This window comes from Ranitomeya variabilis, chromosome 5 (genome assembly GCF_051348905.1).
Source record: "Ranitomeya variabilis isolate aRanVar5 chromosome 5, aRanVar5.hap1, whole genome shotgun sequence".
NCBI lineage: Eukaryota > Metazoa > Chordata > Amphibia > Anura > Dendrobatidae > Ranitomeya > Ranitomeya variabilis.
The window spans coordinates 310,689,670-310,717,174 of NC_135236.1; the positions used below are offsets into that span (position 1 = coordinate 310,689,670).

General features: G+C 38.1%; 1 protein-coding gene across 50 annotated transcripts in view; it reads left to right on the forward strand.

Annotated features, from left to right (window-relative positions):
- CELF2 (CUGBP Elav-like family member 2) overlaps nucleotides 1-27,279 on the forward strand; it is a 632,182-nt gene extending 604,903 nt beyond the window's left edge. For 10 of the 50 annotated variants that reach the window (XM_077264512.1, XM_077264513.1, XM_077264525.1 and 7 more), the window contains 5 exons: nucleotides 6,847-6,978; nucleotides 12,053-12,250; nucleotides 16,271-16,438; nucleotides 22,276-22,447; nucleotides 23,952-27,279. In XM_077264512.1, coding sequence (XP_077120627.1) covers nucleotides 6,847-6,978; nucleotides 12,053-12,250; nucleotides 16,271-16,438; nucleotides 22,276-22,403 — 626 coding nt within the window. In that variant the 3' untranslated portion in view covers nucleotides 22,404-22,447; nucleotides 23,952-27,279. Of the gene's footprint in view, nucleotides 1-6,846; nucleotides 6,979-12,052; nucleotides 12,251-16,270; nucleotides 16,439-22,275 lie in introns of all 50 variants that reach the window. The other 40 variants (XM_077264523.1, XM_077264541.1, XM_077264544.1 and 37 more) reach the window with 14 other exon arrangements.
- Nucleotides 27,280-27,505: the final 226 nt, after the last annotated feature.

The following is a 27,505-nucleotide window of genomic DNA, read 5'->3' on the forward strand; positions in this document are numbered from 1 at the left end:
GATTATAATACTTCTGTAAAAAATTATCAGCAAAGAGCACCTCAGCAAAAACATGGTAAGGGACAAAAATTAGAAAACATACTGTATGCAGATACTGTGATAGAATTGATAGAACAAGAGAGAGCATTTCTGCTCTGCAAATAGTTCGGAAACTTCAACCAAAACTATATGCCTGGAAGTTATAACTAAAAGAATAAAGGGCTTAAAAATCTTATATTGAAAACATATGTGAGTCTAATTTAGAACCACACTTATCTCTTGATATGGAGTGATTAGTGATATATTAGAATATGTTTAAAATTTAAATATATTTCTCATAAATTGAATATTTCTAAAACGCGTGCATATTATGTTCTTTTTCTCGAAGCCTAGTTCTTTCATTTTATATGGTTCACTATTAATACCTATTAATACTATGTGCTTTTATAAATGTCTCTGCCTGAGCTTGCAGCATTTTGCTATATTGCTCTACTTGTGTCTAAATTTAGGAAGAGTGCATTAACCATGTACATATTTATCACCCTCCGCTCTAAAAGTACATTAAGCAGAAGGAACAGTTAAAGTATGAAGCGCAGCAGACACATTTTATAACATTCACATCCACTATTTCCACTTCACTTTGTTCTTTTCATTTTTTTTAGACTTGAGTTATAAGATAATATTTTCCTCTTGGTATCTGAAAGAAAAGCCCTTGGGCAATGCTTTTAACAGCACTCATTCCCATTAACCTATTTTGTTCTAATGATACCTTTGCTAGCTCTCTCTTTCCAATTTCATCGTGTTCTTTCCTTATATCCATGGCTTTCTTTTTTTTAAGTTTTGCCCTTGTTCTTCTCCCCTGCTAGTTCAAACATCTTTTTCCCAATTTTTTTTATTGCAACTGCGTTAATATGTCAGATCTATTCCAAAGGTTACAATTATGGCCTATTGATTCTGGGGGGTGTTTATTGCTCCAATAGGTAAATACAGATTACACCACGTACATTTCCTCACTTAGCGTCAACCTACAGTACAAATCTCTTGTTCAGTCTTCAGTTTAGTAAATGTGTGGGTAGAACACAAAAGGTAGATCCTGCTAGTTTGTTCTTTATTAGTTTATTCCTTAAAATACAGAATACATTTACTATATAACATTGAATATAGTGACAATTATTTGCCATTTTTCATTATTCTTTATGCACATCTAAGACATTGTTCCTCCTTGGTTTAGGGTTTCCCAGAAGTGAGCCTGTGGCTGCTCATTTCAGAATCTGTACAGCTCAAGAAAAGTCTTAAGATAAGAATAGTGAATTGGGTTATGGATCATGGTAGTCTTAGCAAAATGGAGAGCACAGGTAGCATGGTAGCATGAGATGAGGGATGAGATGGAGGACATTGGAGCACAGTGGCTTAGAGTCATAAGTTGTATAGCATAGCGGATGGGTTAGTGGCTGGCACAAGGTGGAAGCATTGGTGCTTGACAAGAATGTGAGCCTGGTGGCTGAATTCGGAATAGATTGTATAGGGCAGAATTTACAGAAGGGAAGACAGGTTATCAATGAGTTACATTGTTCAAGATGAGAATATATTAGATCAACAATAGCTTTAACTGTTTCAAGGGCAGATTCTGAAGGTTTTTGTTCTTTTTGAGCTGCAGGTGCAACATTGTACATGATAAGGATTGAGTGGAAAGATTTGAGTCACGCATAATCCAAAGGCATGATGTATATACTGTACGCTCTGAATGTAGGCCTGACCTGGTCATTAAGTCTCTCAGATACTAAATTCCAGAATAATTGAAAATAATACATTCCAGTATAATTGGAAATGTATGTTCCTTGGTTAAGTTCCCTCGTAGTAATAAAAAAACTGTTCTGGAACCATGTTTCTTTGTTGCTACATTAGTGATCTGAATTAGTGGACATTACAGTGTTAATTAGGATTGTCGTAAACCTGGACAAAAATGTCCTTGCCAGTAAGTGTACAAACCACAGCTTTCTTTATGAAAGAAAACTTGTCCGCATGATTTTGTAGTATAATTTCCTTAAGACTGATGTGTACAACACCAGTCATAATAACCAGGGGCCTGAGTCTTTTTATCGAAAGGTAGCTCTGGCATACATGTAGGATAATCCATAAAATACATTAATTATACTTTGCAATAAATGAGGAATATGGTGGTTCAGTCCATGCTGCCCAAAGTTCAAAGATACAATCACACACCACAATCAATGATTCTTGTTTGGTCCTGATGAAGAGGTTTGAAAACCTTGAAACGCTTTGCCAACATAAACTGCATTCATGCTTCACCTTCGTGTGTGATCGTATCTTTGAACCTTGGGCAGTGCGGACTCTCATGCGGATATTCCTCATTTATTGCAACGTATCTCCTTGGTGGCCCTGCTGCAGCCTTTACGTGCTTCCATAGGAGTTGTGATTGTCACAACCCCATCCGGTGAGCGTTCTATAATATTTTATACCACTTGGTTATCAGATAAGACTCTATTTGCGCTTTTTGTCTCTCCAGTTTTAACATTTGATTTATTAATTAACCTTTAATACACTCAAGGCAGGTACCCTAATTGTATTTTTTATTTATATAACTAAAGTATATATTTTGTCACTATTTATATGTACATTTATGCGATTATGTAACTTATTTTATCTAACTAAATAACATACGATTCGCTTTGCTTTAAATGAGATATGCTTCTGTGGCATAAGATAAGCCTTTTCATTATGTAGATATAAGTCACTGTTTGCCGGGATTAATTTTGTTAGATCATTTTATATACATTTGCATTCAGACACATTTTTCTGATGATGTGTAATGCACGATAAATGACAATTTAACAACCATATTGTAATGTTCCTCTGCAGGTCAAAAAGCATTAGAAAAAATAAATATTTTATTGCTTGTATTCCACTATCGTTATTAGCAGAGATGTTAGAAAAAATTGCCATGAATAAATATTGGGATCCTTAGTAGTCACACATGATAGGGGGCACAATCCGGGCCTTTTGTGGTTTGCCTGAAATATGCTAGGACGCCAAGCAATTCGTACCAGGCGCATTTCAATACAGTTATTTACGTGTTCACCAGTGTCTTGGGAACTGCTGAAGAAATGCAATTTAAAAGTTCTGCCATTGTCCAATCGTAGTGTGTCAGTGGGACAAGAAGCACAATAAATATCAAATAAAGACATGCAGAGATAAGCTGCTAGAGCATTGTCATTATATCTCGCATCCGCACAGCATTGAAAACTCTTTGACTGCTCCGACATATGTAGGTTACTCTGTGGTAGACAACACCACATCGGTGCCAACCTAAAGGATAAAGTGTTTTCTTACTGAATGCCTCACAGCAGATTAGTTCTTTATTTTACATACTCTATATTTCATTTCTCTCATTCTTGTGGACTGATAATATTGATGTCCCTGCCATTCCATTCATTGTTACAAGTAACCAGGGTTTTCTTTATAACATAAATGTTAAGCACTAGCAAAGCTGCTTCTTTTTTCTATTCTGATTACTTTTTTTCAGGCTGGACATTTTCCATCTGACTTGGCTTAGCATCAATAAGATGAAACTCTGACCATTTTAATATATTTTTATTGATTTTTCAACATTTAACTATAAAACTGGCAAAACAATAGTAGTGCAGTGGAATAAGCATGGGGAGAAGTCAAGGACACAATTGTAGAGGGAGCCCTGTTACACAGTTTGCATTGGGCCCAAAGGGCTTTATATTCCACCACTGGGAGAAGTATAGAGGATAAGGACAATAACTGTTCTATTCATCACCTCTAAATTAGGACTTAGAATTGTGGAAACTGATCTACTTTAGTGTTTCTGTAGACATGGAGTTTTGTTTTTCAGACATCGGTTCCTGAGTTCCAAATGGATTGAATAGGTTGTAAAAGACCACTGACATATTTCTGAAATGTAAAGAAAAATACCAAAGCTCAATTCCATACTGAATCTCAAACATTATACTGAGATCTGTGGATTTGGCTTTTAGGTCCTCTCACTGAAAAGTTCATGGTCACTGATAGTCACCCACAGTCTCCATTAGTTTTCTTCACTTAGAAAATTGTTCAAGCAGCACTTTCTGTTTTGCTAAAAAAGAAGCAAACAGAAAACGGACAGATCCGATTATCCTCAGTTGGTCTGCTTTGCTTCAGTTAGCAATGGATATGAAATGCATTTGTCTGTTCCCAAAACAGAACAGAGAAATTGAACTCAAAATGCAGATGTGAAAATAGCCTAAATAAATGTATTTACTACCACAGAACTGTTAGAATAGATATCATTAGAATCTTGCAAAGAAAATTCAGTTTTCAGCTCTAGATTCTTGCAATCATCATAGTGTCATGGTTTGGTTTCGGGATTTGAGCCCGTGACCTTTTGCTACTGGGCTATAGTGTTTTTTTCTCTGTCCACATGCTGATGGTTTCTTTTGTATTGGCTTTGGTTTCGTGGTTGGCTTCTCTCCAGGTGTTTTCCATTTTCCCTTTTGGCTCTGTCCTACGGCATTTTGAGATGGGTTTTATATGTTCACCTTTCACTTACCTCATTTGCTGGCTATACTTACATTTAGATTGGTGTTTTGAGTTTTGGGTTCCAGGTCCTCAGCTAGGGGTTTATCTTGTCTGGTAAACCGCAGTTGTTTTTCCTGCTGCAAATCTGTGAGTTTTCCTCCCTAGCATCTTTGCCTTCTTCTTGACATTTGGGGATCTGGAAGGTTTCATTTATTCTGTTTTTTTTTTTGTTCTCCTTATTTAACTCTGTCTATCCTTTGTGAACATGTTTTAGTTTCTCACTCTGGGCTCTCGTGTCTCCCTGCATGCTTTTCTCTACCTTTGCTGGATTTGTATTGTGGCCTCCCTTTTGGTTCCTCAGTAGGTACGAGAAACCCCTCAATGGCCTTTTAGAGAGCCAGGTCTAACAATACCATCTGCTGTCTAATCAACACAGACCTCCATCACAAGCCTGCAGCTGTTATGTGCTCAAACAAATACTACTACTACTAATATTACTTAATTTGAGGTTATATGAAGGATCTTTACACATACTACAATTATTCAGAATTATTAAAGGGAACCTGTCACACCCAAAATCGATGGTGAGGTAAGCTCACCGTCATCAGGGGCTTATCTACAGCATTCTGTAATGCTGTAGATAAGCCGCCGATGTTACCTGAAAGAGGAGAAAAAGACATTAGATTATACTCACCCAGGGGCGGTCCCACTCCGATGGGCGTCTCAGGTCCGCTCCGGCGCCTCCCATCTTCATTCCATGACATCCTCTTCTGGTCTTCATGCCGCGGTTCCGGTGCAGGCGTACTTTGTCTGCCCTGTTGAGGGCAGTGCAAAGTACTGCAGTGCGCAGGCGCCGGAAAGGTCAGAGAGGCCCGGTGCCTGCGCACTACAGTACTTTGCAGACAAAGTGCGCCGGAGCCGTGGCGTGAAGACCAGAAGAGGACATCATGGAATGAAGATAGGAGGCGCCGGAGCGGACCTAAGACACCCATCGGATCGGACCGCCCCTGGGTGAGTATATTATAACCTCTTTTTCTCCTCTTTCAGGTAACATCGGGGGCTTATCTACAGCATTACAGAATGCTGTAGATAAGCCCCTGATGACGTGGGCTTACCTCACCATCGATTTTGGGGGTGACAGGTTCCCTTTAACAGGGCCATTTTCTCCTTTATCCATAATGTTAGATCGGAGCTTGTATTAAGCTTAATAAAAAAAAATAAGATTGGAAATAGTTAGTGTTGATCTCTTGTCAAATAATCTTTGCATTTTATAGACCATAAACATTAGGTGACTGCGAACCCAGACATGTTTTCCTCTGACCTTCCATTAACAGGTCCTTTTCACCAATGGCACCACTTATTTCCAAAGAAAAATATATTTATTCTCTGAATCCACTGATTTATATGAGATTTGACAACTACCCTATGTCTGTGACATTAGCTTGATGACTGCGCATTGATATTTCCCATTTGGGAAAATGCATTGAGGAGACCCTACCTCAATGAAAATCCTGCGTTAATGAATAAGTTTAGAATCACCATTTTTCTGCTTCCAACACCTAGTTTCAAGGGTGTTGGCAATAAAACAAATTAAGTCATTTTTTGTTAATATGCTACATTTTATGGCTTGTGTCTGACATGACTTGATGTTAGCAATCCCATTCATGTCAGCTTTCCTTTGTGCAAAAATTAAATTGTACAATTATAATGGAAACCAGGTTTAAAATATAAAAAATTATATTTTACATTTTATTTAAGATTTCACAATTTCTAAAAAGCAGGTTTCCCTCACCAAGATTTGCTAGGGAGCAAGGGAAAAAATCATCTTCCAGAGTAGATAGGGGTAGATCTATTAATGTCTTCCTTTTATGATGCTTGAAGGGCAAGACAATGATAAGAACTGGAAGATGAAACAAGTGCCTGGCTCTAGCTTCATATTCTCTGTGAACGGTACCTCTGGATTCATGTTGTCAGAAGGGAGCCTTGCTTTATTATGATATTACATTTTTCTGCTGTGCAAGCACCTCTCTTTCACAGATTCTCATTTCGGTTTGTTCAAATGTTTTGCGGTTTGATTTCATGTACAATATGTTTTGTACAATGAATCCTGGCCAGAATTACAGACATTTCTGGCAGTTCTCAGTTTAACACATTCCATTCTAGAATATCACATACAACACCTTACTAAGTCTTAAACGTTTTACATTTTTGACAAAAATGAAATAATAAAGCTAAACACAGGCCTTCCAATACATTCATAATAAAAACATAAACCTTATACTTTGCATTTTGGAATGTCTTTAAATGTTTTTTTTTTTCTTCTAGTGGCTGGATCAACTGTGAACCCCTCTGCTGGAGCCGCCATGAATTCTTTAACCTCTCTAGGCACTCTACAGGGGCTGGCTGGAGCCACCGTGGGATTGAATAATATAAATGCACTAGCAGGTACCGTAAACAGTGAGTATTTAGTGCTGTGGTGGATGGCATTTTCCATTGAATTTCATGTGATTTGTGATGTTGTATTGTAAAATTTGCAATTAATTCACATCACAATTTATACATATTTCTTAGTAAACTAAACTGAGTAGGTAGCAATATCAAGGAAAATTTCTCATACTTTTACAATATCAGTATGTATTCCGTATTCTGAACGGTTTGATTTATACAGCTTACGTTATCGCTAAATTACAAGACTAAGGGCCCCATACACATTGGATGGCTGTTGGACGAACAATGCCTATGACTGTCATTCAGCCATCTTTTCCATACATAGGAGCACTCGCTCTCTTGAGTGCTCCTGTGTTTACTTTGAGAAAGTCGCCAGCTAACATGTCAACAACACGATCAAAGTGGATCAAAATCGGTCACACCCCATCGATATCTCCCCAGACAGTCAGTCTGCAAGCACCCCCATACAGATTAGACTGTCAGCTGAACCCATCGATACCCCCATCACTGGTTGGTCTGATGTGTATGGTGGGCCTGAATACCTAGTTGAAGGAGAGCTAAATCTGTACTTGCAACTCATAAGTATACAACTCTGGCTAAAATTAAGAGACCACTGCAAAATGTCCAGTTTATCTGATTTTTCTCTTTATAGGTATATTTTTGAGTAAACTTAAATTGTTCTTTAAACTCTACAAACTTCTGACAACATGTCTCCGAATTTCCAAGCAATACATTTTGGGTTTTTTTTTCTGAAAAGGAGAAATGGTCAAAATTAAAAAAAAACAGTGCTTTCAGACCTCAAATAATGAAAACAAGTTCATAATAATTTAGAAACAACAATTCTAATGTTTTAACTCAGGAACAGTTCAGAAATCAATATTTTGTGGAATAACCATGATTTTTAATCACAGCTTTCATGCGTCTCGGCATGCTTTCCACCAGTCTTTCACACTGCTTCTGGCGCAAAAATTTAAGCAGATCTTTGTTTGATGGCTTGTGACTATGCATCATCCTCTTGATTACATTCCAGAGGTTTTCAATGGGCTTCAAGTCTGGAGATTGGGCTGCCGATGACAGGGTTTTGATGTGGTGGTCTCTTAATATTAAGAGGAACATCAATAAATATGATCCATTAATATGTATCTTATTTTTTCAAGTGGTTGTTCTCAAGATTAAACCATAGGAGTGCCCCACTCCACTGCATTCCATCTTTCTGCTTGTCGGGGGACATGGCCTCATAAAACCCATTCACACAATAAAGAGACATCACACTTTTAATATTGGATGAAAATGGCCGTGTAGTTTACTTAGGGTTGCATAAAAATTAATTCAAATGTCCAATAAATAAATTCCTCAATTCACAAACCAAATTTCCAAACGTTCCAATAAACCAATCCACCCATAAATGGGTGATTTTCTCACAAGCAAACTACACGACGGTAAAATAGATTAAACAACGGGAGTGAGGGTGGGCTCTTCTTTTCCTTCTGGCGACGATGGAATGGGGAAAACTCCATTAAGCAGGAGTTTATATAACTGAAAAAAGAGTGCCAAGCACACCAACAGCCAATAGAAAACCGTTAAAATAGGCGCCAAAGAAGCCAGGAAAAACTGGATAATACCACTTTTTAATCTTCACAGAAATAGCTTGACTTTTCTTTGACCCTTCAAATGAAACAACCATATAAATGAGTAATTGTAGGGTCTATGAGACCCCGCCATATTTCTCTGCATATTTATGCGGGGGGGCTAACAGTATGCTCCTGATGATTGACAGGTCAGGCTGGTGGCATAGTCAAGCTGCTGACTCAAGCTCTGTACTCTCAAATACTGCTAGCAGAGGCAGCTTTGCGTCTGCAGCTTTGGAGGAGCTGAGAGGTTCTGAAGCTGGCTGGATGCAGCAATCTGGCAAGCTTCAAGCACTTACAATCTCTGTTCGCCATGTCTAGGAATTCGGCCACCTCTAACAGACTGAAACAGTGGCTGGTAACCTAGACAACAAGCAGTATACAGTACCAAAGAATGAAAAATTCATCTGTTCTTGAGAACAGAGAGGATTATTTAAAAGAGATAAATTGCATGTTTTATAAGCTCTTTGCAGTTTTACTGACTCATCAGGTTGAGGTAACCTCTTTACTGTATTATCCCTACTTTAAAATTGTACACCTCATTTAGAAAAATCTCATTTTTTTGAAATTTGAAAAAGCAGTGGAATTCCAATCTTTTCCTATATAAGTGAGCACCAAGTGTGGAACTATTGGGTAGAAAACCTAAGAACATATTGCCAGCTCAGCTTTACCTACCTTTCCAAATCCAGTATTCTAGCATTTACATCTGTAATAGTATTATGCTAATTTCTAAAGCATTATATTCCAATTTGCTGCTCTGCAGCTGTAATTAAGCTTCATCTTGTCTGTCAGAAGATTCTGGTTGTTAAGGTACCGTCACACTCAGCGACGCTGCGGCGATATAGACAACGAGCTGATCTAAACTAGATCGCTGGAGCGTCGCTGCTTAGGTCGCTGTAGAGACGTCAAACACAGCAACTCCAGAACGATGCAGGAGCGATCCAGTGACGTAACGGCGACTCACTTCTCGTTCTCGCTGGTTGTTAGCTCCATGTCAAACAGCCGGAGTGTACCGACTGGCTAGAAGGAGACGCTGCGACGCCCCCTATGCTCGTTGCTGGCGTCGTTGCTTTTGATGTCAAACATGACGATACACGCCGACCTGGCGACGAAATAAAGTTCTGGACTTCTAGCTCCGACCAGCGATGGCACAGCGGGATCCAGATCGCTGCTGCGTGTCAAACACAATGAGATCGCTATCCAGGACGCTGCAATGTCATGGATTGTTGTCGTTCTCGTTGCAAAGTTGCTGAGTGTGAAGGTACCTTTACTGTTTTGCAACATCTGAAGAACCACAGGCTAAAGACCACTGGTCTAAAACAAGGGAGTCATTTCCTCCATAGTTTTACATTTTGTTAACAGAGAGAAGGATTAAAACATACAATGTGGACACGACCACGTATAATGCAGTGTGACATAACAGTGAAGCTGGCCATATACATTAGATAGCTGTTAGCCTACAGCTCTCTCTACACAGTCCCTCATATGCAGGAATTCTGAACTTGGTTTAGCATTTCTTTGAGAGCTTCTAAGAGATTTCTCTAGCAGCGACTCATCTTTTGCGCCGAACAAAAGGTTTGGCCATTGAAATGATCCAGCAGGCTGGAACCTTCTCTTGAAGATAGTTGGTCCCACATTCGAGGTAAAAGCAGCAAAATTTTCAGCAAAGCTGCAACTTAGGGCCTAAAACATGTCAGCAACAGTGCAGCTTGTGTGCTCAATATACGCATTCCATTTACTGGATATTAATAAGTCTAAATAAAACTTTGCTGCTTTTACCTCGAGTGCTGGACCTATTTCCTTAGATTGGTTTCTTGATGATCCATGTGGGCAGAGATGAGGCACCGTGCATGAAGAAGCAGCTAAACATATGGTGAGCCGGTGCTATTTTTTGCTGCATCTTCAAATTATTCTCTATGCACACATCATCGCTAGGTGTGACAGACCCATGGAACTTCTGGTTCTGGTACCTGACCCAAACTTTATTCCAAAGTCCGGTTGGGGTACCAAAACTGTACCCGAACTTGAACCGTACCTGAACCCCATTGAAAACAAAGTGAACCCAGACTTTTGAGCTGGAAAATCTAGCTCTCTCTGCAACTCCTTAACTCCAAACATTGCAACAGACTTCCAAAAGAAGTCTGTGTTCAGCTTTTAGCATCAGACCCTAACTGTCCTGTACAAACCCTTAACTTTTAAGTTTGGGTTCGCTCATCTCTGATCTTCACACTTTAGCCTGTTGGCAGATCCCATCAGCATTAGCTGCTTTGGCTGATTGTTAGCTAATGTGTATGAGGACCTTCACAGTCTTATAGCTATAGCACTTCAGGGGACACCTGGTATTGTCAATGACATGTTAAATGGGGCGCCCTGCAACAGATTTTTGTATTAAGGTCTAAGTGCTTCAAGGTGTTCCACTGAGACTTTTTTTTAGTCTGTTGGCCCCTTATCAAAATATCAGACAGCAATTAACTGATAGTCTCAACAACATATCCTTATCTTAATGCAATACATGTTAACTAGATATTAAAATGACAGATGTAACAAATTAGCTATTTAAAAAAAATGAATTCTGCACACTCAAATCTGTGTTTCCTTAAAGAAGCACTCCAAGCTAAATTTTATCCTCTTAGTATATTGCAATCATCACATTATATAGCACTGTGTACTTACAATTGCTCATTTTGCCTTTAATTCTTCTCTTTTATCTGCTCTATGTTGAAACAGGAAGTCTCTTTTCCCTGCATGAGTCATTCCCCTCTTCAACTCCTGACCAGCTGCTCCCTCCTCCACCTTGCCAGGGACTTTTGCAGAGATGACTCATGCAGGGACTGGAGACTTCCTGTTTCTACATAGAGTTTAGAAGGATTCAGTCAGTTTTTAATCACGTGATGTCATTGACTTAACGGAAAAGAGAAGAATTAGCTGGATAGAAGGGAAAATGAGCAATTGTAAGTACACAGCACTGATGATTGTAATATATTAGGAGGATAACATTTTTGATATGGTACTTCCTTAATAAGCTACTGTTAGAGGTGCCTGGCAATTGCATGGTTCTATGGAGTCCCTAGAAGACCAGTAGATCTTTATTAGATTTGTATTATATATGTGAATTACAATAAACACATGAGCAGTATAGTGATATGGAAGTAACACAGGTAAAATACATGTAGTATATTTTCCAGTCTTTTTCTCTATATGGTTAGTGCATGGCTTTTGTTCTAAAAAGAGAACACACAATGGAGTAAAGTGACACTGCCTGCTTTCAGAGATGTGCATGTCTTGAGATATTACTCACCATTGTTTTACAGTGCCGTTTCAGTTTTTACTTGTTGGAGTGCTCATATTATTGCATGCAGTGCAGTCATTTTTCGGTGTAAAATGAACAATATTTATTAGAAAGCACTAATGAACAAGTGCAATTTTTTTTCTCTATTGTTGGGTTTTTTGTAAAGTTGCTCAAATGCTCTCAGGTATGGCTGCTCTGAATGGAGGACTTGGCGCAACAGGCTTGACGAATGGTACAGCCGGTACAATGGATGCCCTAACCCAGGCCTACTCAGGAATTCAGCAGTATGCCGCGGCGGCACTGCCAACACTTTATAGTCAGAGTTTGCTACAACAGCAGAGTGCTGCGGGCAGTCAGAAAGAAGGTAAGAGTATACTGAATTTAGAGAGATCGAATCAAGAGTGGTCTTTAAGAGAATGCTGCATAGGGAGATATTTGATTGATGGCTTCCCAGTTTACTGAATTTTCATTAAATTTATTTTCAATCCATGTCTCCTGAGAAAAAACAATTCTGTCATATTTATGAGCCCGTGTTGTGTAATAAGAAGTTATGGTGCACTTGGAGACACAGCGCAGTCCATTCTGGGTCCTAGAAAATGACATTACCTATGCCCAATATACTTTCTCAGGTTTCAGTCTCAGTTTCAATACTGCAATTTTTCAAAATGTAATGTGTGAGAACTAAACACATTAAACAAGATCACATTTAGACTGGGGACCTCATTTTATGCTGTCATCCCTTGTGAGGTCATGCAATATAATATTTTCCTGTGATGTTTGCACCATACCTGTCATTTTTAAATTAGTGATAGGACAACCATTAACACATTAGCGTCGGCAGGATTTTAGAAATTCCCCTGCTTCCTCTTTCCAAATTCACTTTTTACAGGATTGATTTTATACTGGCACCAAATCCAGCACAGGTTTTCTTGTTATACTGTTATGGACAGTATTAATTTACTCAAATAGATGTAAGAAGGTGTCCAGAATATAATTGATAACTTATCTATCAGATTCACATTTATTTCCTTGCTTAGATGTTAAGTTTATTGGGTTTGCTTCCTAGATACACAGCTGACAATGCAAAGTAGGCTCGGAAGATCCCAATAAAAAAATCTAAATATGAATTAAACAATTTTTTTAATATGGCTGAGATGTTTGTATAAATACATATATATATATATATATATATATATATATATATATATATATATATATATATATACGTGTGTTAGTGTGTGTATGGTCATGTTTGGCTAAGATTACACAAAGATCCAAACAGTCCTGGTCCCTGATGCCTGCGTTTCAGAATTGATGTGTACACTATAAACTTTTAGTATAGAATTAAATAAATAATATATATCAGTCATAAAGAATCAGGACATAAATTATAAATGTCTAGTACATCGAGTGCTGAAGACATATTAAACAGAAAGTATATGCTTCCAAATGACAAAGCTCGGTGGAAAATGCTGATAATGAGTGATGATAACACAGTCCATACGTCTAGCCCTACCTATTGATTTAGATGCATAAAGTTAACATCTGTCCTTTCCATACTAACAATAAGAGATACAAACTCAGCAGCTTTAAAGGGAACCTGCCACTAGTTTTATGCTCTCACGTACTCCAACCACAAGGTACGGGCTGGTGAAACAGTGTGAAGTGAGCTTGCCTCTTGCTTTCACTTACACTGCAAAAAGTGTCATCCCGAGGTAGCATGACTTAAAGGGTGGTTCCCAAGATGTCTCTTGAGCAGCCCACAGCTTCTGCTACTGTCATTGTTCTGAAGTCTGCATATAGAGGTAACAGCGCATTTGAAGAATATAAAAAACTGACCGCCACTTCAAAGCAGAAAAAGACAAATATGAATAGGTGCAAGCTAAGAGAGCCACTCTATATATAACTAAGAAATTAAAACTGCATCCTGAAACTCTATGATATGTACAAATTGACTATATGAAATTGGAATTACATTACTGCTTTAGAAAATAAGTTAAAAACTGAAGGTACGTAGCGCATAAATTGGCCAATTCATATGAGTCCAGTAGCCAGCCGCAAGGCGTACCCCTTTGTTGGGACCCTAAACCTAACATGATGCCTCTCCCAGGCTAAAAGCCTACAATTATATGGGCAAGTAGTCTCAAGCTCTATTTAAAACCAACCTTAGGCTGATGGGAGGAATGCTCAGTCAGTGTATACTACAAATGTCAAAGCGCAATTGATAAAGCACATGGCTCAGGAAAGTGAGAGCCATGATTAGGAGAATTATTCTGGAAACTGATGATGCAGGGAGATGGGGGATTAGGAATATTCAGGCCTGATAAGAGGTGCTCAGTTAGGAGCTGACAGGAAAGGGGAGGGGATGAGCAACTAACTGTATAGAAATCTATGGGCTGTAGAGAGCTGACTAGCATCTTAAGAGTTCAGTTAACTCCTATCCTGGAACGTCACTACATTCAGCCAGACAATGGTGGCCAAACTCCTTGGAAAAAAAAAGCTGCACATATGTAAAGGTACCGTCACATTAAGCGACGCTGCAGCGATAGCGACAGCGATGCCGATCGCTGCAGCGTCGCTGTTTGGTCGCTGGAGCGCTGTCACACAGACCGCTCTCCAGCGACCAACGATGCCGAGGTCCCCGGGTAACCAGGGTAAGCATCGGGTTGCTAAGCGCAGGGCCGCGCTTAGTAACCCGATGTTTACCCTGGTTACCAGCGTAAAAGTTAAAAAAACAAACAGCACATACTCACCAGCGCGTCCCCCAGCCTCTGCTTCCTGACACTGACTGAGCTCCGGCCCTAACAGCACAGCGGTGACGTCACCGCTGTGCTTTCACTTTCAGTTTAGGGCCGGCGCTCAGTCAGTGTCAGGAAGCAGAGGCTGGGGGACGCGCTGGTGAGTATGTGCTGTTTGTTTTTTTAACTTTTACGCTGGTAACCAGGGTAAACATCGGGTTACTAAGCGCGGCCCTGCGCTTAGTAACCCGATGTTTACCCTGGTTACCAGTGTAAAATATCGCTGGTATCCTTGCTTTTGCTGTCAAACACGGCGATACACGGCGACCTAGCGACCAAATAAAGTGCAGACCTTCTAGCAGCGACCAGCAATTTCACAGCGGGATCCAGATCGCTGCTGCGTGTCAAATACAGCGATATCGCTATCCAGGTCGCTGCAACGTCACGGATCGCTGGCGATATCGCCTAGTATGACGGTACCTTAAGATAAAATCACTCTCAGCAGGAGAAAGTAGGCAAGTCAATTACACATTGCTAATTTCATTCTATCTAATTAGCTAAAGCAAATTAGTAACAAGAGACTACCTCTTTAAGGTAAGCTGGGTGGGTATATCTTCAAGACACCTTACAGATACGCCGAGTAGGGACTTTTAAATGAATCACGTACAGGGGAAGAATAAAACTTTAGGATGCATAAAGCCATTAAGTGGGGCAGCACTTAGTGGCTAGCACTGTTGCTTTGCAAGGCTATGTTTTTGGTTCGTATCCCACCAAGAACATTATCTTCATGGAGTATGTCTGCACCACTAATTTCACCTAATGATCACCATATTTTCCAGGTAGCAAATAACTTGAAATAATAAAATGTTGACATTATTTTAGTTACTGAAGTAAAGCAGTAACTCACATTTTAACATCCTTTTTAGGACTTATAAACTGTGTTTTCCGACCATAGTCATAGTCATAATGGGCAATATACTGTATACTTAAGTTTAAGCAATATTATTTGTGTGACAGATGTATCCAAATACCAGCCTGTATGGGAGATAATTGAAGCCTATTAAAGGGAATCTGCCAGCAGGTTTTTCCAATATAATCTGAATGCAGCATAATAAAGAGGTAGAGAGCCTGATTCCAGGGATGTGTCACTTGCTCGGCATCTTGATGTAGTTTCAATACAATCGGTGTTTTATCACCAGGAGATTGTCACTGCTAGACTAAGTGTCTTGTGCAAGCCATGCTGATATATGTAACCCAGCTCCCACCCTGATTGGTAGCTTTGTAACTATGTTCAGTATACACAGGAAGCAGCCAATCAGTGATGTGGGCAGGGTTATACACAATACAGCATTCAGAGCTTTGCTACATCTGCAGCAGAGAAAACAGGGATTCTATCAAAACTGCACCAAGCAGCCCAGTAAGTGATACATGGCTGGAATCAGGCTGTCTTCCACTACATCACTCAGCTCTCAGATTCCATAGCAAAAACCTGATGACAGATTCACTTTAAGGGAGTCCCAAGAACACAGCAATTGCCTAAATCTTTCAATGACTTTCTATTTGTTATCAATATGTAGTTAAATATATGTTTTATGAAATCATTTTAAAGTGTGCCTGGAAAGAGTTTCTAACTATAGTGAAGTCAGGCCTCCTTTTCTCTTCCTCTCAAGGCCCAGAAGGAGCAAATCTCTTCATTTATCATCTACCCCAAGAATTTGGTGACCAGGACATCTTGCAAATGTTTATGCCTTTTGGAAATGTAATCTCTGCTAAAGTCTTCATTGACAAACAGACCAATCTAAGCAAGTGCTTTGGTAAGGAAAATGTTATCAAAATATGAAATATTGGATCATAACTATGAGCTACCCGGCATATTGCACGAGATCGAGCATTTATAGAAGTTGTGTCACAGGGTTAAAAGTTCCTCTCTTGAGTATTGCTTTTTGTTTATAATTCACCAAATGGTTCTAGAGATATAAGCCTTTTTCTTGGTGCTAATTTTTATGGTCTTTACTAAGGGGGCATGGCTCACAGATTCTTTGGTGGCGTATCTTTAGGGTGTCCTGTATAATTACTCTAAGACTCATATCTCTGAAATTGTATGTAGAATTAAGAAAAGAAAATGGATTACTTAGGGGAGCAGAAGGAATAAAATAAGAGCAAAAACTGGCCAAGTTTGACCTGGTGACTTGGTCCTCTTTAAAGGGAACCTGTCATGTAAAATAACGCTATTAACCTGCAGATATGGGGATATTCTGCAGGTTAGTAGCATCCTGACACTGAGAGTCTCGCTGCTGGAAGGAAATGAGCTTTATTCCTCCCGGCAGCCTCGCTCTATCAGTCAAAGGGCTGGCGTCGGCACAATTTCACTCACCACTCTGTGTATGGAGAACAGTGGCTGTAACCACATCTCCGGCACTGACTAACCGCCATCACTAATGTCGAGCCTGCTGTCAATCAGTGTTACAGCCAATGCCACACCCCTGTGACTGAAAATGTGACCTACCGGGAGGAATAAAGCTCATTTGCTCCCGGCAGCAGGGCTCTCAGTACTGGCCCCGCACAGTGTCAGTACACTTTAACCTGTAGATTAACCCCATATCTGCAGGTTAATAGCGTTACTTTACATGACAAGTTCCCTTTTAAATAGATACTTTTACAGGTAGATCTGTCACTAACTATACTCTCCTGTTCAGTATGGCTGTGGGGCTATTGTTCTGTTGTGTAGCCTAAATAGTACTAAAACTTCAAACTAAGAAAGAATATAGCAGCCAAATAGTTTAAATCCATTGTGTTCAAGAGGAGAATGTTATTCTTGCTGACCAAAATGCAGGAAATTCAACACACACCATCATCAGTTTTTGGGACTTGTCAGGAGTAGTGATGAGCGAGTATGCTCATTACTCGAGTTTCTCCGAGCACGCTCGGGTGGTCTGCGAGTATTTCGGTGTGCTCAGAGATTCAGTTTATGTTGACGCAGCTGCATGATTTGTGGCTGCCAGACAGCTTAAATACATGTAAGGATTGCCTGTTTGTTAGGGAATCCCCACATTTGTTCAAGCTGTCTAGCAGCCGCAAATCATGCAGCTGCGTCAACATAAACTGAATCTCTGAGCACACCGAAATACTCGGAGACCACCCGAGCATGCTCGGAGAAACTCGAGTAATGAGCATACTGGCTTATCACTAGTCAGGAGTAATTGGAATCTGACAAGAAGCACATGATAATTGTCATGGGTCCATCGTGTACAGATGTCAGTAGAATAGAAGACTTTGCTTTGTGTTTGCCCTAGAGAAGTCCCCAGCACACGGAATATGCCAAGGTTATTAATAAGATATAATAAGTGGGAGATTATCAGTGGAATTCTTCCTAACGCTGATACCCATTGCAACTTTAGGAAAAAAGTTACTTTAATTTAAACCCATGTTCAGAGATCAAACCCTATGTAAATACAATATCATTGCAGCTTTGGCCTGATTTTATGTTTTCACATGTCAGAAAAGTGTGTAAAATAAATGCATTATATATAAAGAGTGTTCTCTGTATCTTGTACATGTTGCTTGCCTGTCATTGAAGCGTTTAGGACAAAATTTTAGTTTTCCTTTTTTTAAGTGTTGTACTGTTTAAAATGAGCGATGCACAGACACAATAGTTCACAAAGGAAAATGAATACAAAGTGACATGTGGACATAGTGAGTAAATGAAACTAATTACTGTCAGTGCAGGCGAGCACTGTTCCTATACTATCAGCATGTCACTTCTAGAATACCTAATCTCACTGCTTTGTACTAAGGCAGGCACATCACTTACTAGGTAGCTTTGTCCCCATCATTTCTGTCTTCTCAGTCCTATGTTTCATTGTGACACCCTTCTTTTGTCTTGTGCCCTAAGACTCAGGAATCATTTCACAAAGCCTTGACTGAAGCATTTGTAAGGCTCTACTTAACTCCTTGTGCATTAAAAAAACAAGACATGTGAATTTACTTTTCCTAGATGTGTTCAATCTTGCCACTGTTCAAATTAAAAGGATTCTTAAGATTTTGGCACAATTCTGGCACTCCCTACTTGAAATGTTGGACACTTTTCTAATTTTTTGGCAGAATTTTTGTGACAAAATTGCGGTACTTCACAATTATATAACTCTATTCAGAGATTACCCACTTTTAAGCACATTTATAACTGTCTAGCAAGGCGTAAAAAGTGTTTAATATCCAAGAGAAATTTACCATATTTTCCGGCGTATAAGACGACTTTTTAACCCCTGAAAATCTTCTCAAAAGTCTGGGGTCGTCTTATACGCCGGGTACGGCATGTGCGGAGCTCTGAGGTCGCTGCATCTGGTGCAGGGAGAAGTCCCGGATGGTTCCTCCAGACCCTGGGAACCATCCGGGACCGCTCCCTGCACACGCCGTATAAGACGACACCCGGTGTATAAGATGACCCCTGAAAAGATGGGGGACGTCTTATACGCCCAGTCATCTTATACGCCGAAAAATACGGTACCTAGCGCAAGTATGAGGCAGAATTCTGATGCATGTTGATTTTTCTCCTTGTTTGTTTCCATGTAATTCTTTGGGTTTTTTACTCTTTGCTCTTTATTTTAGTTATTTAGTTATGAAATGATTACTGTCATTCTATAGTTAAAGAGGACATTTGACCAAATTTTTCATGTTGAGCTGGATACATGATGCAATAATGGCTGCTGAGCGGAATACAACATTTTAATTAGTTTTTTGTTGTTATCTTTTTTATTTTGCTTTTCTTTTGCAGAGATATTAGCAATCAAAACATTTGGCATTTAATGAGTTAACTTTTGTTAAGTGCCAGTGGGTGTTATCAGATAGCAACTCATACTGGGAGATGAAGTACAAGCCAGTGGTGAAACAAAGCTAACTCATTAAGTGCCAAATATTTTGATTGCTAATGTCTCTGCAATAGATTTGCAAAATTTATTAAAAAAAACTAATCAAAAGAAAATGTTTTATTCTGCTCTGCAACCACTAATACATTGCTTGTCCAGTTGAACATGAAAAATTTGATGAAAGGTGCTCTTTAAAGGCGTTGTCTGGAACTTCAATCTATCCTTAGGATAGGTCATCAGTGTCTGATCGGTGGAGCACCCCTGTCACCCATGGATCAGATGTTCCCAGTTTTGGCGGTGGCTGAAATTGCTCAGTTGCAGAGCCACACAGTACAGCTCTCTTGACAGAATAGTGGGTTGAGTGTGCAGTACACGGCCGCAGACACTATTCCATTGATGGAACTGTACTATGTAGCTATGCAACTGAGCAGTTCCAATGACCGCTGACACCTGGAACAGCTGATCGGCAACGGTGATGGTGTCGCACCTCCACTGATCAGACATTGATGACTTATCCTAAGGACAGGCCATCAATGTTAAAGTCCTGACAACCTCCTTATTAAATAAGCAGTTTCTCAAAAGTCGACATTTCCTTTGAATATTGCTGACACATTGGGGCATATTAGTCAATATTTCTAACTAGAAGTCTAGTCTAAGTTTGCACAATAAAGACATTATAAAAATAAACTAGACCATCTCAGAATGCACCATTTTTTATCATAGTGGTTCATGCTGTTTGAGAAATTTGGTGCATCTTTATACTGTCTAGGCTAATTAAACAGTACACGTTAGGTGGTGTACTTTGTGCTAGAAATATGCTTCAGAATTTTGGTACATTTTTTGCGCACAACCTTGCATTTATACGAAGAGAGTAACTGTAGCACATAATAAATGTGGTACACGTCATGAAAGTTTTTTTGGTACAAATTGCACCAGAATTCTGGTACATTTAGCTTAGTAAATATCCTCCAAAGTTTTGTACCTTTTAAGTGGAAGAATATTATGTGTATCAAATGCTTCAGATAAACTAGGGTTACAAGTTCTTGTAATGATTTTGGATTTATATTCAAACTTTGAAAACCTTTACAAAGTTGGTTTTACCAATGTCCACTAGTGGATCAAAGGAAAGCCATGTGTAAATGTTTATAATCATAACATTAATATGTGTAAATGTATGCTGAAAACTGTTTCTTCTCCTTGTCCTCATTGTTGAATGATGTAGGGTTAATCTGCAGGTTAATAGAGTTATAAAGCTATGCGGCCACCTCACCGAGAGCCCCGCTGCCAGGAGGAAATGAAATGTGTTCCGCTTTCAGTCATAGAGGATGAATTTCAAGTAATCGATCAGTACACAGTGAGCGAGCGGCAGCTGTAGCCATGCCCCAGCTTGACTGACAGCCAGCTGAAGAGGGCATCAGTGCTGAGCCACCTGTCAGTCAGTGACTGGGCAGGATTACAGCTGGTCTTGATCATGTACTGAGTGGTGACTGACGCCGCTCCTCTATGAATGAAAGCTTGATGCTGTCGGGAGGAATAAGGTTCATTTCCTCTTGGTAGCAGGGGTCTCAGTGTAGTCCCATATCTTAATAGCGGTTTTTGACATGACAGGTCCCCTTTAACATTCTTTCTTCTAGTATAGGCAAACAAAGACTGTGAAAGGTTATGTCATCGCAATCTCTTATGTTTTTATATTAACTTCAATTATAAAATAAAATATAATTTACTGTCCATTTTATCATGCTATTCATATGCTAATTTCAAACCCCCAGCTCCTGTCAGTTTGTGTTGTGGATATATTACGCACCATGTGCACGAGTTGTTTTAAAATTCCATGCGCTTTGCTGGCACTGTAAAATGCTGCAGATTTTCTGCAAGTGAATAGCGCAAAGTCCCCTATGTTTTCACACCATGGGAACTTAGCCTAAGATCCATGTGAGAACTAAACACTAGCATATGTTCTACCCATCAAAAACATTTGATTTTTTAGGAATATGTTTTCCATTTCCATATGTATGCAAAATTGTAAAAGAAAATGTATGCGGAGTCTTCAATACATCCCCATATAGATTGACAATATGCTTAATCCTTGGGTAATATTGGGTAATATTGGAACGTTGGGTCTTATATGGCCTTCTTTTCCTGCAGAAATTGTAATGTCTTGTTCCATTTACAAGATCATTTCTAGAAATGTCTCAGAAAAAAAGTTGAAATTAGAGGATTAAATGCAGATTCCAAGATGGTATTTAAATCCCTGCAGTGAAGGTTAATAATACATTTCTAGCTTGATGAACAACTACTAGTATCATAATACTTTGACTCTACTTTCAACATATTCTCGTAAGCATCAGGCTTTTTCATCCCTCTGCCAAACCAACTTCTTTGCTGAAGGTATTCAGGATTCACAGCATGCCCCAACATTTCCTTTCAGTACTCTGAATGTTCTAAGCAGCAATACTGAAACAGCACAGATGGTTTATTTTATGAAATGCAGAGTTAAAGGTTCTTTAAAGCCAAACGCCAATTCTCTGCTTAGTGAACAAGAAAGTGAGACATTTCACCAGTCGTAATGCCTCATATTTATTGCTTTATGACTATTAGAGGGAGATTTTCTGAAGTGTGAAGCTAGAGATTATTGGACTGCTGAGTATTTCTAGCCAATATTTGTATTTGGTATACATGTAGTCGACATTTACTGTTTATGTGTATAGTCTGTTTTAATACTACGAACATTTTTCATCCATCTTTATTGCCATAATAAACCTTTATAATGTCCTTCCTCTTCTTTGCAGGCTTTGTTAGCTATGACAATCCTGTTTCCGCACAAGCTGCTATTCAGGCTATGAACGGCTTTCAGATCGGCATGAAACGTTTGAAAGTTCAGCTGAAACGCTCCAAAAATGACAGCAAACCATACTGATCTTAACCCCAGAAGCTTTCTGCTCTTATTTTAGCTTTCTTAGGGTAAGTCCCATGAGCCAGCCTATTCTCCACTGGGGGCTGAGGAGGAAAACATTGCCAACACTCACCAAGAGAGACAATTATTTTTACATTAAACGCTTCCATTCCCTTCTACCCTGAGCCCCAGCTCTTGCCATTTACTCTGGCTATATTTTTCTTACCCAGAATCCAGCAAGTTGTTTAACAATGTTCCTTTTCAGTTTTCATTTCCCTATATTTTTTGTATGACATCTTCAGATTTACAATAGCAGCGAAATAATGTGCAATTAAACTCTGCAACCACTGGTGCCATCAAATGAGAAAACAAAAATACTGAACACATGATAAAGGTTCGAGGACCTGGTTGTATAATAGTGACACCAGCAGTTAGGAGGCTAGGCTCGTGGCTTAATATGAAAATAGTTGCCAATCTACACAGTTTTATTTTTTATTTTCTTATTTGTTTGTTTCCTTAATTAAGGTACACACTCACACAGGCAAAAACAAAATCCTTCCAATGCGTCAGATTGTTTTAGAAACGTTTGTTTACAAAACATTTTAGTTTGATTTTTTGATAGAGAAAAATTAAGGACCAGTCATTACTGGTCAATTAACTTCTTAAAATTAATTCAGTTTGTTCGTTATATTATGTATGCTGTTATTTATTATTATTATTATTATTATTATTATTATTATCAATCATCATTTTGTTTGGACAAGATGTGTGTTATAAAAAACAAAAAAAGCGTCTTGGAGAACTGTTTCTAAAGCTACAGGGTTTCAAAATAACTAAAGTGAGTGAATATACTTGATGTTACTTGAGAGATAAATTTAATAATAAAGGAAGCCACAGGCCTGTAAATTTTATTTGTAAAAAAACATTTCTATTTTTATACAAAAATTTTTACTGCCTCAGAAATAATGGGAGTTATTTATTGTTAACTTATTGGATACATAAAGAGAAGTTCTCGATGCTAGATAGATACCTTTTTGAAATAGACTCTAGAGTAACAAAATATTGAAAAATAATATTGTTTTATTTTTAGTTGAAACACCCATTATGCACAAATCACTCTCTTCCGTTTCTGTTTTGTTTGATTATTTTTGTTTCCATCGCGTAGTGAAAGATTTGTCCTGTGACTTATTTGTTGTGTGGCATTTGTTCAAAATGGCCGCCTTTTCCCTTCTGTAACCCTACCTGTCCTCCCCAAAGCAATCCATCTGCACTAACTCTAACTAGATGGTTTCTTTTGGGCTGTTCATTGTGCTTTTATGTTAAAATATATTCTATATATTTATAATTAAATGTGAATTATGGAATGCATATAGAATATTCTAATGACTAAAAAAATTGCATTACATTTTATTCTTACACTGGTTAACCTATTCAGTGCTGGAGCAGACAGAACTGCATTACCTTCTAATGCACCACTGGTAACGCCAACACTGATAGGCTTAAAAAGTGATTTTTGTTTCTGCTGCATAGATTCTGTGTAACTTTATACTCTTCCTTGTTTTTTTTCCCTAGAACATCTCCATGCCTGTTAGTTCACCGTTTGCCTAGCATGTCCCTGTGGCGTCTGTAAAAAAAAAAAAAAAAAGTTTCATCGTCCCGTCATTGTTTCTGATGTCTTTCTGACCTCACATCATATTTGATCCTCCAACTGACTTAGTTTGACTTCTGAAATTTGCATGTGATCTCATCTAGCTTTGAATTCTGGAAAAATAAAACACAAAAACAAAAAAATTCAACGCAAAAAGCGTTGCAGCGTTCGCGCAAGACTGAAATTTACTATAAGATAAATTACAGAGAAAAAAAAGATAAAAAAAAAACCTGTGGCAAAAAAAAAGTTTTCTCTTTTTCTTTCTCTTTTTGTTTCATAACATAAACAGACTTGAAAGTATTACACAGGGATTAGCATTCTGTCTGGTCACTGTTTCCTAAAGCAATATGTGTCCAGGAATGCAGAATGTTGGTTTCTAAATGAAGCAGACAACTTCCAAAACAGTTTGAGAAAAACTGTCTGATTTTAAGTCTCTAGAGCTCTGTAATAGTTTTTACATTTTTCAGGCAGTGTAAAGTTTTTTGATAAGGCCATTTTAGGTGGCTCACTTTCTCATTAAATTATATATATAGAACCACTTTTTTGTAGATTAGTATAAGAAAATATTTACCCTGTTTTGGGGCAAATGCTACCTAGTTCTGTCACCTTTTGCTGAACTGACTCACAGTTAGACAATCCATGGTTTAATGCACATGAAATTACCTATATTTTATACTGTTTCAATGTACAGAAAAGAAGGTAAATGTATACCGTGTCATGTTGGTGCTTCTGTGAATTTAGTTGTGGCTTCATTAAGTCTTAAAAGTCTTCAGTGTTCTATGTTTAATAAGTTTTAAAAGAAAAAAAAATTGGTTTACTTGAACAAAAATAATTTTCAGAAATAAAAAGTCTGTTTGCTATAATTTCATGTGAAACAAGAAACAAACAAAAAAAACTATTCCTTAAAAATAAGTTTTGTGTTGGCTTGTAAAGCATCGATGTTCTTATTTTCTATTGTGGGGAAACTTAGATGTGTTTGTGTTCAGCAAAATGTGACCTGTTTTTTTTTCTTGGAAAGAAAAAAAATCAGTGAAAATAACAGTGCCAAATTCCAAAGGTACTTCCTGCCTAAAGCTTCAGTGTATTTCGTGTACGAAGTAATTTGATAACATGGGTATTTTATTATGTGTTTTGTATAAATCCCTTCTATTTAAAAAGAGAGGTTACAAAGTTTGTTAACTTGCTATCCTGTGGTCTTGTTGCCTGAAATTGTTATTGTTTGTTATATCTCTTTGATGTTTTTGGTAAAACATTGTATACAGTAAGTGCCCATGTTCCACTTTTTTAACCACTCTGCACATCGATCCTGTGAAAGCAAACCTCACAACTGTACTTTTTTCATGGTCTGTGGAAGTCTTTACGGTGAAGAGGGTTGAACTGCTATTCCTTTTATGCATACCGTCCAAAAGAATCAGGGTATATAAAACACATATAAGCACATACATGGTTTAAAGAGCATGTGCACATTGTTTATGTACAACTTTGGAGTCATCCATGTTTCCAATACCACAGTAGGCAAAGGAAACAGCACATAACGTCAAAAGTGCCGCATAAACTTCTCATCTCCATCCTTTGTATGTCAGAAAAACTTCTTGAACTTGTTTTTAATGTCTTTTCTTTCCGAGCTGGCATTATGTCTAATGGCACAAATGTAGGGTTGGCCTCTTTGTCCGCCATTATTCCCTAAATGGCTAGACTGTAATAGCATTTGATAAATAATACAGTGCCTCATTTCTAAACCTCAACAAATGCTATCGATCAACAGTAGTCCGAGACCCCCCTATGTTCAGTGAAATTTGTTAAATTTGTAATCATTTATATATTGGTCCTTGCCAGTGTTCACTTCTCTACTCCTGGGTCCTACCAGTTTACTTCTCTACTCCTGGGTCCTACCAGAATTACTTGAGGGCTATTTTTGTATGAGAAATGCACAAATACTATAACTAAATTTTATCTAGATGCCATTCTATGAATATATGTATAGAGATATATATTATAGAACACATATTTTTGTTATGTAGATTTATGCAGATTTGGATGCATCTCGAAATGAAAGCGTACAATGACTAGTCTGTTGTGACTTTTAATGTTACAATGTGCTATTTAAAAGGCATTAATCTAACACACTTAGGATTAAGGTGATTGAGAAATCCATTTACAATGTATGATGTCCATCCCATCCCCCACATACAGTTGGACAATACAGAAAGTTAATTCTCTCAGTGTCCTACTGTACAAAGAAGAACATGTTCAGCACTAATGCAGTTAAACACAAGGATCGCACTGAAGGACGCTGCTTAAAGGACTAATACGTTCAACCAACTTTTCACCTTAAGATTCTAGTTTTTTGGCTTGTGTAATTCTGAAGTCATTTTAACTGTTCTGTTTTTATTATCTCAAGTGCTAAATACAAATAAGAAAAAAAACTTGTAGTTTCATAACATTTTAGAACTACATCTTACAAAGGAAATGTATTTGTGTTTCTTTTTGTGCTGTGAGAATTGTTGTTTGTAGAGATTAAATAAGAATTCATTTTGTTTCGAATTACAAATGGTTTTTGAGTATCGTCTGAGAAAAGCCAAAGTTACTGCAATTTTAGTGGAAACTGTAAGATCATTTAAGTATTGTTTATGTTTTCTTGATGCATTTTGGTTCTGTTGTGTGATGGAATTTGAGCCAAAAAGAAAAACAAAAAAACAGGCTTTCCTATTTCTACTAACTGATTGTACTTATGCATTTTGTACCAGTGCAACATTTTATACTGGAGATTAAAAAAAACAAAAGGAAAAGTTGTGGCTTACTCTTGAAGGCCCTACCGTGACCGATTTTGAGTTTGATTTTTGAATGGATTAAAGAACGGTGGTTTTGCTTTCAACATTAAAAAAAAACAAAACTTTGGCTTGCTTTTTTCCTTTGCTTATACATAACGTTAAGATAATGTCTAAATGGACAGCGGTAAGTTACACTTTTTATTATGTGTTGTGAAGTTACACACTAAGGTAATTAGCGCTAGACGTACACAGTCACTTTAAGTGGATAAATGTATTAGTAATACCTAAAAGAAAAAAAAATCCAAACAAAAAAAAATAGGGGTTTGCTTTTTTGCCGTTTAGAACAAAGTTTTTTCTGACTTCTGTCTTCATTGTGAACATTACTGTGTAGTTAAAACAGTCAAACTTATTTTTGTAACGTATGTTATTGTGTGATGCAGTTTTTTGCTTCTGTCTCCAATATTAAACCATTTTCCTAATACTCGTCTCTTTGTGTGTTGTGTTTGTTGGTGCTCATCATGTGGTAAAACATTGATACACTTCACTGTTTAACGTCTGTTTATTTATTTTTTTGGCGTTTTTTCTATGTTGTGTATATAAAGCTACAATCAATTCCATTTGAGAGAAAGCCCATTGCAGACAAAAAGGAGGGAGCAACCATTATACCCCTGCTTTTTGTTCCTTACATGACCCATTGCAATAGGGTT